We start from the raw sequence: 11,905 nt of genomic DNA, 5'->3' as shown, positions 1-11,905 counted from the left end.
CAGCTCATGAAAGCATTTAGGCACACAGCTCTGATTAAATGTTTTGAAAAGAATGAAGCAATTCCAGGTACCCAGTCTGGCCTTTACCAGTTTCAGTGGTAGTTGTTTTTCTTCTGTAGCTTTCCGATTTCTGTTCTTATTTTAACATAACGCTTGTTATTTTTAAATTCTCAAGAAGTTTGTTTCAGTTCTTCTTTTGCAAGGATATTTGTAATATTTGGAGTCCTTACCTGTATTTTTTTTTGTCTAATTGTACTCAAGTTATTTTTTCTACTTTTTACACTTTTTCTCTGATACATTTCTTAACAACTACTTGGAAAAATGATGAAGGTTTGATTTTCACTAACAAAATAGGAAAACACATTCTTTGTGTTTCTAGAAAATGTGCTTCCTTTAGCAGACAGAAAGATGTGCTGTACTGATGTCAGGCTTTTGCTGAAGAGAGCATAATTGTTCTTCTGCAACAAAATATTAATGGCCTGATTTGAAGTGACATCTGAGGTGTAAGTTGTTTTTTTTTTTTTTTTTTTTTTTTTTTTTTGCATATTTTTAGGTTTCTAATACGAGTCCCTGGAATGAAAGGTAAAGTTCACCAGCAAGGTATGAGTCACTGTGAAATGTGTAGTTTCTATTAGTCTCACTGTAGAATTATATGGGTTGGAAAGGACCTCCAGTGGACTGTAGTTCAACTGCCCTCTGGAAATGGGTCCCCAGCCGAGTTTTGAACATGTCCAAGGGCAGAAATTTTGTAGCCTCTCTGTGGTGTTTGATCACCCTGGAGGTTTTTAAACAGAAAATTGTCTGTGAATTTAACTCCCTTCAGCATCCATTTATCCAGTCCATGCATCACGAGTTTGGGTATATGGATATTCCAGGATGTCAAGTCAAAGACCTTGCAAAAGTCAAAGTAAACATTGTTTGCTCCTCTCTTGTCCATGGAGCCAGGCATTGTGTTGTGGAAGGCATCCAGGTTGGTTGGCTGTCACTTGCCTATGGTAGTTTGTTGCTGGCTGTTCCTAGACCCTCTCTCATCCTGTATGGGCTTGGAAATGGCTTAGAGGAGGATTTGCCTCGTAGCCTTTCCAGGAATTGAGATGAGACAGCAGCGTGTAGTTTTCTAGATTCTCTTCCTTCCATCATTGAGGACAGGTGTAATCTTTTTCTAGAGATAAGGAACCTCCTCTGGTCACCATGACCTTTCAGAAATGGTTGAGTGAGGCCATGCAGTGATACTGTCCAGATCCTACAGCACCTGTGACTGCATCCCATCTGGTCTCAAGGACTTGTACTTGTCCTGAGTGGCATAAGCAGTTCCTAGCTGTGTCTTCCTCCCGTTTGGTTACTGCTTCACTCTTGGATGCTGCTAGCAGGCTTGAGGTATTGGGAGTGGAGAGGACAAGCCTTATCAGAGAAAACCCAGAGACAAGAAGCACTAGGTACTTTGGCCTCTGTGTCCTTTCACTAGGTATCCTGCCCCACTGAACAGCAGGCCGTTTTCACCAGGAACGGAAATACAGTGTGGAAGAGAAAATCAGTTTTGTGGCAGACCATGTATTTCTTAGAAGACAGCCAAATTCAGCAGATCTTGAGACCCGGGGGACCTTCCTATTGCAGCCTGGTAGATGTGAGTCTGCCTCTGGTCTGTGTTCTCAGGTTCAGCCATAGCTGAGACGTAGCACATATTTCTAACAGACAGATGGACCCACACACATAAAACTAGCATGTGTTGGCCAGACAGCTCAAAAGACAATGCACGTACCAGCACCCAAATAGTCACATAGCACTCACCCAGGCTTGTACAGCACAAATGGGTCCTCAGTCCTCCACAGCAGCTCGCACTGAACAGGGTTGCTGGAACATGCAGGCACATGCGATGAGTCTCTCCAGCAACTCAGCAGTGAATCCACCAGGCAGCCCCTAGATCTTGCCTGGGATGCATTGTTATTTGCAGAAATATGTAACTGTTTTAGAAACAATTATTTAGAGCTGCTAATTCTAGGAACTATGTTTTATCTAAATGTTTTCATTGGGCAGGTTCCTTTGACGCATTTAAGAGCTTCTATTTCAGTTGCTTCTCATACGCTAACCTAAATGTCTCAAGAACTCTGAAGTTAGCTTCAAGGCAAACTTGAAGCTGATGTGCATAGACATTGGGGTGGAAAAGGGACGCAGGGAGTGTTAAGACAATGCTGAATGAGTTACCTCAGGACAAATGAAACATGCTGAAGATCTGCATAGAGATGTGCATCTCAGCTGTCCTGCACTTGCAATGATGTGATACCAGTGCCTCACAGCCTGGTGTAGACATCAGCTGTGCTGATAACAGGGCTGTCCTGTTCAGGTAGTGTCAGAGGGGGCTCTCAGGGGGTGTGCTACCCTTGCAGTCTCTGCGTGGCTCCAAGACCATTACCTATCCAACTCCCACGCTTCTATTGTAGAACCCAAATTCTGAGTTTAAGGAAGGAAAAATCCTGACTTTTATAACCAAGAACCGTACGTTCTTACTCTACCTACCTTTTTCCTTAAGTGATTCTTGACCTGCACTACTACAAATCTGTCCTTCCAGTAATGCAGATCTACTGGCCCACAGCTAGAGCTTCTGTCACATGGCAGCATCACTACTACTCATTAAATGCCTGCCAGGGTCTGGGTGGGTTCATCTGAAAGTAAGCAGAACCACCCTCTTGCATCTTCACATCTACCACTGGAAAATTAATGAGGTATGCGTGTTATTACTGTAACAGGCAGATTTTATGCCATATTAATTTTCAATCTATTTTGTAGTGTTTAGCACCCCATTCTCATCCTCTTTCATAAGACATACTTACATGAATAAAGGCTTTCTAAAAGCTCTGTTTTCAAAAGTTACTGGTCATCAAACTGCTGAGGCCAATCTCTTTCAAAAAGGAGGAAAAAAGGAGGGAACAAGAGAAGGAGTTCTTAAATCAGAAATACTTTATTAACAGTAAAACACAAGACGTGAATAATCCCTTTTACAATAGAATAGTTCCAGCCAAAGAAAATGGAGTGTGTTAAAAAGTGTACTGTTCAAACATCAGGCTAAATATGTTGACTTCAGGATGCCTCAAAGCAGACGCAGCAGTAGGAATACTGGTGAAATCATCCACTTGATTAGCAGTTGTATTCTTGATATGCCAGGGCAGAGTACTCTGGGGCTGATCAGAGGGCTCTGAGCTGCCCTGATCTTGCAGACTCCTGAAAGTGTGTCTCAGATTTTTTGTTCTCAAGAGGCAAGAGTCCAGCTAGCATATTTACACAGTGATCCACACTGTTGTACAGAGTATCACTAACTGTGAATACTACTTACTGTCTTCTTCCAAGTGGTGAAGAAGTTTTGCCTTGACTGCGATGGAAAAGAGAGAGGGCAGAATTGTTCGTGGGCAGAATTGTTCGTAGGCAGAAGTGGTACCATTAAATCTTTGTTTCACGTTTCCCTTTTTTGCACCAGACTGTGATAGCTAGTATTTAACACGAAGAAAACAGACCTTGCTCAAATCCACCATTATGGCCCCTTGGTTGCATACATCCTTGCAAGATTATGGCTTCATCGATCCACCCAAAAAGGCCTGTTTCTTTGTTTTTCTTGTCCCACTTCTCAGCCCAATTTGAATGGCAGAGGCGATACTGAAATGAGGGATTAAATTGCTAACACTGAATTGCTTGTAGAAAATACACCGTGGTACATTTAACTCGTACTTAGTATTATAAATAATTAAAATGAACTCCAATTACTTGAATAAGTGAAAAAAATGTATCTAGAGGTGCATCATCTCTGCTTGTCGTTACATTTGTTCCCTTGCTCTCCTGTTTGCAAAGCATCTCATGGACATAACGGTGAATTAGAAAGATGTAACACACTTCAGCATCAAAAAATCACTTTGAAACAGATGATGTGCTCACTACAGTGAAAGTGCAAGGGGTCAGACTTTACCAACTTTTTTTCTAGCTTTTCTTTGCTGATGAGGTCTGTATTTAAAATTATTAACTGGTTGGTCTAGTTCTTCCTATGCTATTCATACGCAATATTATTTGAAGACTAACACGGAATATAAAATAGCAGCATCCATGGATAATAAAAACACTATGACTGAAGATCTAAAAACCGTTCACAAATAGCTGCAAATGTTCACATTGGCTATAATGGAAGAGTAGCTGACTCTGGAGGACTTAGTGGTTATGTCTACCTTGCATAAGAGACGTGGCCTGCAACTTAGATTCATCAGCTGTACAGGCACCAAGTTTGCAAGCATGGCTTGGGTACAAGTGGAAGCATCCTCCTGACGGGACTCTCAGACATCTCGCCTCCTTGGCAGGTAAATGTGGCATCAATATGGCAATGTAACATAAGGTGCCCCAGGCAAGCTGTTTGGAAAGCCCTGAGGTAAACAGGGAACAGGAACTTGGTCACTCCTGGCCACTCTGGAGCTCCTGAGAGTTGGTGATCTGTACAAGCTAAAGTCCTGTGCTGGTGCACATGCAGAGGAGTCTGCACTAGAGACACTAAGCGATTTCTGTTCACTGAACAAAGACTAAATGCCCACTCAGGCTTTCTGTGCCTTGCAGAAAGGTACTCCCTGAGCTGCACCAAGAAGAAGCCCTCTCAGTGGCTGCAGTGAAGTCTCCAGGCTGAGAAGTGTTCTGTTCCCAGATCTAAAGCCTCGCATAATCTCTCTCCCTACTGCAAGATGGGACCAACTCTACCATCAGTCATTTTTTCAGCGGGTGGTGACCTAACCTCTTACATGCTCTCAGGGAAGCACACTGACCTAGAGGGGCTTGGGTTCGGATGGTCGAGTAACTTCTGGCTTCTCCAGAGCAATGAACTCACCTTTGGCTTGGAGAGCACACGTGGCATGCTGTGTTCAGTAGGTTTGTGAGGAAGACCAAGGGCAGATGAGATAAAGTTAGACACAAATGGCTGATTTGCTCCATTTTAAGAGTTGTGCAGTGGAGATGATGTTTACAGTGAGAGGTGTTTCCAGGGCAGATTTTATACTGAGGGAACATGAATACCTAGCAACTCTGTCCTGCACTGAACTTGTGAAAAAATAGCGGAGGATAAATAAACATGCTTCATCCTGACACCGTCTCTGCTAGCAGAGCTCCTGCCTATGGCAGCCCGCTAGCACTGGGTGTCTGCACAGAACCACAGAGCAATGTAAACGGGAAGGGATCTCTGCAGGGCATCTACTCCGATGCCCTGCTCAGAGCAGGGACCACTTAAGAGGCTGCTCAGGGCGTTGAAAGGCTTGGCACAGCACTTGCTGGAGACATGGAAGGAATTTCTTTGACTCCAGCTGATGTTACTCGGGGCCACAGTTCCCTTTCTTGTTGCTAACACAGACCGAGCATAGCAAAACACGAAATACTGATGAGGAGTGAAGATGCTTGTGGCTTTACAGGAATACCAGCAAGCACACAGCAGAGCCCTTGTGAAAAGTCAACTCAGTGTAGCCTTCAAAGCACGGGGGCTGCCTGGATGTGCTATGGGTGAAATCACCATCAGGCATAGCCAGCTGGGTTGTCTGCAAGGAAGGGTTTGACGGGGAGAAAAAGCATGTGCTGCACCTCTGAATGCTGCAGCCATTGCTCCAACGTACCTGATCTCCTGTTACAGGGCAAGGTCATGGGCCTGAGCAGTCAGCAACAGCGGCACTGAATGGCTTCATGCAGCGTGCCATAGCCGCTTTGGTCACCTCTGGAGGCAAATGGCACATTAATACTGGTGCTCCTGGAGAACTGGCAGCAATTAAGCAGTAATCTCTCAACTACTCAGTAGGAAAACCAGTGGTCTGGTACCATGATGGATGTGCTTTATGCCACCACCCAAACTCCCACCGCTGCCTGCTGATGCATGGTATTTATCCACAGAAACCTTCAAGAGGGTTTGGATTGTTGATGGCTTGCAAAAACATTTGAAAAAAGCTGCCTTCAACTAAGCAGTCTCCCTGTAAGTGGTTTTAAATCTCTGAGGAAGTCCATCTCAAAACTATTAATGAGTGCATTTAAAGGCTTTAAATTGAATATAGGTTGATAGGTTCATGAAGATCTTTCAGCAGGAAATATTTCCTTCCAAAAGGAGATATTTGGGTCTTGTTACAGCGAGATACAAAGTTGCCTAGCTGTAAATTATAAGAAAAACAAATTTTTAATTGATCTTAATTCATATACAAGAGAGGACTCTAAGAGAGAATTTGATCAAAAAGGAAGGGAAATACATGGTTTAGTAGCCTTATTTTTTATCACTGCATCTAGGCAGATCATCTTTCTATTTACTTGTTTGCCTCATCCACTGCTCCTACTTCTCCCCCATGGTGAGCTCTTCCCTTCTCCTGGGATGGAGCTATCAGATGCTCTGTTTGCACAGCAGCTCGTGCAGTGGGGCTAGCCTGGTCAGGACTAAGCCTCTAGAGGCCACCAAAATCAGAAATCATTCACAAAGTGATAACAGCTTGCCCAAAGGCTAATGGTTCTGAGGTGGATGTTGGCTTTGATTGCCCAGAATCAGTGCTTTGATCCAACTTTCAGCAGAGTTACATGATTCATCTCGTCCTAATGTAGACATTTCAAGTAGGACAGAAGAACCACGCTCCAGAAATGCTTGTTCCTTTCCTTACGAGTGAGGGAAATATTTAGGTGACTGCCTTTAATGAGATGCACGTGTGGGTTGCAGTGAAGCCAGAAGGGCTATATCTGCATGAGGATTAGAGAAAAGAGTAGAAATACAGGCAAGGAAAAGCTGCTCAGAATTTACCAACTTCCATTTAAAAACACAGACATTTACTAAGCAAGCATCACTGCCAGGCTGTGAGTTGTTTCACCTCCCCAGGGGCCCACCTCTCCTGCTTGCCCACATTTTGTGACCATGTGTTCCCCTTACACGCAGTGGGCAGACAAAATCATACTCAGGGTGCGGTGTATTTGACCAACCTAAAGCACCTTATGATAAAACAAATGATGCCTCAGAAAAACCTGCTTCTCTCCACTGACTAACCATAATTTTTCTTCTACAGAATCACAGGAAAATGGAAAATGGAGATGTTCAAGAGCAGGCGCACCTTAGCAAGGCCACCTTTGCTCTCTGGGAGGAAGATGACAGTGCTGGGGATGTCTAAAAGCAACCCATAGGCTTCCCTATATATTAGGAGGGAAGGAGGTTTCAGCCTAAAAGGCAAGGATGAATTTAGGATAAAGGGCAGAGCTAGAAGACAGAAGTGATTTTTAATTTGCCCTTAGCTGCTAAGTAAGCAAAGGGATGAGCAATATGAAAAGCACAATGAAATTACTGGAGAAAAGGTGTAATAAACACTGAAAACAATGTTACCAACAACTCAGTACAGGGAGATTGAAGACAAGAGCTGAGGAAAATGTCTGTTTCCAAACCTTTCTTTAGTCTGTGAAGTAGTAAATGGCATGCCTGGAGTTTCCGTGTAACAGTATTACTGGATTTCATTGCTGCAGGAGACTGTAAAGCTTTTCCTATTCCACACTGACACTACTGATGGCAAATGGTGACAAAATATGGTTCTTCACATTTACAAATTTTCTATAAAACTTGGCAATACTGCTCAGTCTTAACGATCACTTATCCTTCTGTGTCCTACCAATGCTGGAGGCAGCTGATGGTGCATTCAAAGGAAGTAACCCCTCTGTTTTACTCATTCTTCTGCTCTGTTCATGATTACTGCCTCAGAACAGGTATTACATAGCATCTAAAAGACACAGAAAGTCTTTCCAATGAATGTTACTTGGTTTGCATATGCGATGGACCTGAAGATTTCAGGCATCCTCTTCTAATCTTGCAGTAAAATGCGTAGCACCAGGTATTGTGTGAGAGGAAAAGAAACTTTCTGTAAAACATTTTTTCTCAGTATACTATGTTCTAAGGAAGAGTGAGATTTGAGTAACCAATCTTTTTGACCTTTACAGAAAAAAAAATAAAAATCAGTGGCCCAGAAGGAGCTAATCCTGTACCCTTTCAGCAAGGTAACAGGGACCGCCAAAAGACAGTAGGGTTTCACCTGCCTCCTCAGAAAAGGCCACCAAGTGAACATTTGGAAAGGCTGGCTGAGTGACAGTACGGACAGTAATTTTTCTTGCTTACAGAAGGACCACAGACAAGGAGCTTTTTTTTTAAAAAAAAAAAAAAAAGGTTTGCACATAGACTCACTCTTTGCTTGTTCGTGGCTTACACTGCCTCACCACTCCCTGCAGGCGAGGCAAAACCGCTGCAGCTGATGAAGCCTGTATCTAAGATGAGGAACCATCCATGGGGATGTACGAAGTGACTGACAGGGAAGCCCCCTCTGTCAAACCCAAGCGTTTCGGTCAGATCCCGAGGACTGGCACAGCACAGGCAATAGATGTGACTGGTTCACGCCTCCTCCTCAGTGCATCTTGTGAGCGTGGGGCTTCCTGTTCCCAATGCAGAGACCATCCCAAGACGAATTACTCAGTTCTTCAATGCACACTTCATTTCCTTTTTCTGAATCACAGTTCAAGTCCCTTTTAGACGTACCCTTGATATCAGCACAGTAGTCTAACTACAGTTAGTCCTAACTTTAAAACAAACTACATCAATACTGTATAATGGATAGGATTCAGTTTACATGCCGGATACATATGCAAGTATGTATGTACTTTGCAAAAAAAGTACTGGAAGTTAATTAGATTTTAAACTTCTAGGCATATATTTCAAATTCTCTTTTTTTTTGTTTTTTCTTAGGAGCTTGTTACTTTTCAGTGCAGCAGTACCATACACTACTGTGTTAAGAGTATCAGGCTACTCAGGTGTGTCCAGAATGCTCTGATAAGGCTCCAGAGCTGAAGGCATCCCGAGGGCTCTCTCCTCCTGCCAAATCCTAGGGGAGACAGGGGGCTCAGCTCCTCACAGGATCTGCTGTCCCATCACACTTTGCCGTAGGGAGACAGACTGGGATTGCTGTTTAGTCCTTCAATTCACTGGAAAAAAGTCATCTCTACGTGTAAGTCCTGTGCACCACTTAAGGTCCTCTTTCAGACCTGAAATTAGGATGTACGATGGAGATAAATGGTGCCGAGATCTGACTTTGGTTGCCTGCAGAGGGGTGAATTTCACCTACTAGGAACAGCTACAGCCAGGTTTCTGAATCCACGTGAAAGTGCTGAGAATTCGCACCATTTACTGGCTTGGCTGGGGAATGAAGATGCTCACAGAAACTGCTCGACACTTTTGCAGGAATTTGGCTTATTTTGTACTAGAGAACAGATACGCTATACCTGAATTTCTAAACTTATTGTACTGGCATCAGAGTAACTAGAAACCACAAAACATATCATGAAAAAAAAAAATAGGAGAGTAGACTATGTATAGGAATATTTACATCTACATACATCTACATATAGAAGCTTCTGTTCACCGGAAATCCTATAAGCCACTGCCTGCAATAGCATCCATCCTAAGGGACTTGTAGAGATGATTCCTAAGAGACTGAGGAGATGGGGTTATGAGGTGAGCCCATCTGTGTCAGCACCTTATCCAGCCATTGCAATGGTCCATGCAGGTGGATCTCAATCCAGCAGGGTGTGCTTGTAACATCTTGGCGGTGATACTCTGCTCCCCAGCCCTACAAAAGCATCAAAGGACCACAAAGTGAGACCTTAAAAAAAAATACAACATTAAATCACAAATCCAGTGCTGTCAGTCTAAGTTGTCGGTCTAAGACAACTGCAGGTAGCCCATCACCCCAGTCACCGGGATATAATGCTTTGTCCTGGGGATAATTTTCTCTGAAAACTTTGCCTTTTTAAGGTTATTACCATTGGTTCTCAGGATCTTTATACTATTGGATTAGAAGTGCTTCGCAACACTTGCAGGTGCTGAGACCAACCGGCACAGACTGGCCTGGTTCTGAGCTCGGCTGCCTGCAGATTGCCTGTAGGGAATGGTCCCTGCTGCTTGCACTCCAGAGACATGCCCACAAAAATCTGCCAGGCTGCTGTCTGGCACAGACAAAACACAGACCAGGCCCTGTCATAACACTTTAGCAGGAACTGGTAACGATCCCAGGCACTGCCTCATTTATCAGCAGAGATGCATCCCACCAGTCTGAGACTCTTACAGTTCTAGGTATTTGTCTGAGCCTATGGAAGCTTCCAGCAAGGTTCCTCCTACCTCCTTTACCTTAAACTTAACTCATGTATAGGCATTTTCCAGAGTTTTTCTATCCTTGAACACATCCTTTTTTCACACGGGAATTCCTGGCTGTCTGCTGTGGGAAATCCTGCAGTAATTTCACCAGCTCTTTCTGGGAGATGAGGGACAAGGAGCTCCTGTCAGAAGGTGGGCATGGGATGCTAGCAGGGAGAAAAAAGAACCAGAAGTCCCTGCCTCAAGTGGGCGCAGATTTTAGCCACCTGTGTACACCACTGCCCAGGGAAGTGGTGGAGTCACCATCCCTGGAGGTCTTTAAAAGACATTTAGATGTAGAGCTTAGCGATATGGTTTAGTGGGGACTGTTAGCGGTAGGTCAGAGGTTGGACTCGATGATCTTGAGGTCTCTTCCAACCTAGAAATTCTGTGATTCTGTGATTCTGTGATTCCCCAATCAGTGTGAGGGATCAACAAAATGCCACAGGACTTGACTAGCCAGATGTTTTTATCAGCACAGAACTACAGAAAAGAAGTTATAACACTCAGCATCCAACCCAGCAGTTCCTGCTCTCTTCTCTTCAGCCCAATACCAAAGCTCTGGAGACACGATGCTTGTGCAGTGATTTCACACAAACACGAGCAATCCAAGGAAGAGCCTGAGGTCTCACAGCTGACTTCTGGCCTCACAAAACAGAGCTCTGATCTCCACAGGGCAATCTGCAAAATGCTGTCCCGCTACAGGATGAGGTTCTGTATTTGCGGGCCACTGACCAGGGAAGCTGAACCCTACAGTTATGCTAGTCAGGGGGGTGATATTTTTGTCATAAGAGAGGGACATGGAGATATATTAACGCCAATGCTTACCAAAGGTACCTAAATTGTAGAGTGCTGAACAATTCAAACTACTGAGGATGCTAGGAACCAGTTCTCTAGACACTCACCTGCAAAACTAGGACCAAGACCAAAACGAGATGCCATAATAAGTGGTCTGGATAAAATTCATTTGTGCTTAATGGAGAAAAGGGGCAGAGAGCAGAAAATGAAGATATGGACCCACCAAAGCCCAACGTGTACTTTTAATCAGGGAGCATTTTTCTGCCCTGAGCAACATTTATCAGGCTAGCAAGTGCCTGTGTTCATAGGCAACTCAGATTAATGTTCTGGAAATGTTTGCAAAAAATGCCACTCTTCGAGTGCTGTCAGGCTTCTGACTTTGTTAAGAGCCTTAAATCCTCAGCTGCAGGGAAAAAACATGGCCAGAAGGGCAAGTGTCAGAGGAGTTGATGCATCTCCCCCGAACAACAGGACGGAAAACCTGTAGGAATAGGAATTGCAGGTTGCAAATGCAACCTGCCTGATTGTGAGGAGTCTGGCAGTCTGTGTAGATGGCCGGGCATCTCCCTCTGCTGGCAGCTCCCAAACACTTCCAGCCACCTTCCCCCGTTGCTGCCTGTGCTGCTGGAGGGTGAAATGCCCGGGGGCAGGGCTCCCTGGGCTCCCCCAGATCACAGCAGATCACGCAGGCTCCCCGGCTGCAGGGAGCTTCCTTCAGCCCCAGGGCTGATGTGAACCCAGAGGTGGAGCTCCCCTAAAATGGGAATAAAATGAGAACAACCTGCAAAGCTGTGTTGTTGTTTTGCACAGAGGATGGGAAGAGGGTAACAATACCCACAGGGGGAGTCTAGAAGTGAGCTTTTCACCATGGGGCAAGCCTGCTGAGGAACCCTGCTGCTCTTGCCAGCCCTTCCCACC

The 11,905-nt window shown here is 44.4% G+C and overlaps 1 protein-coding gene across 2 annotated transcripts in view; it reads right to left on the bottom strand.

Moving 5' to 3' along the window:
* Positions 1-2,937: 2,937 nt before the first annotated feature.
* The window catches only part of SMAD9 (SMAD family member 9), a 42,400-nt gene continuing 33,432 nt past the window's right edge, over positions 2,938-11,905 (bottom strand). For both annotated transcript variants that reach the window (XM_027470553.3, XM_027470548.3), the window contains exon 7: positions 2,938-9,626. In XM_027470553.3, coding sequence (XP_027326354.1) covers positions 9,483-9,626 — 144 coding nt within the window. In that variant the 3' untranslated portion in view covers positions 2,938-9,482. The remainder of the gene's footprint in view (positions 9,627-11,905) is intronic.

This window comes from Anas platyrhynchos, chromosome 1, assembly GCF_047663525.1.
Source record: "Anas platyrhynchos isolate ZD024472 breed Pekin duck chromosome 1, IASCAAS_PekinDuck_T2T, whole genome shotgun sequence".
Lineage (NCBI taxonomy): Eukaryota > Metazoa > Chordata > Aves > Anseriformes > Anatidae > Anas > Anas platyrhynchos.
The sequence above is the reverse complement of the archived record's forward strand: the minus strand, read 5'-3'. Positions and strand labels throughout refer to the sequence as shown.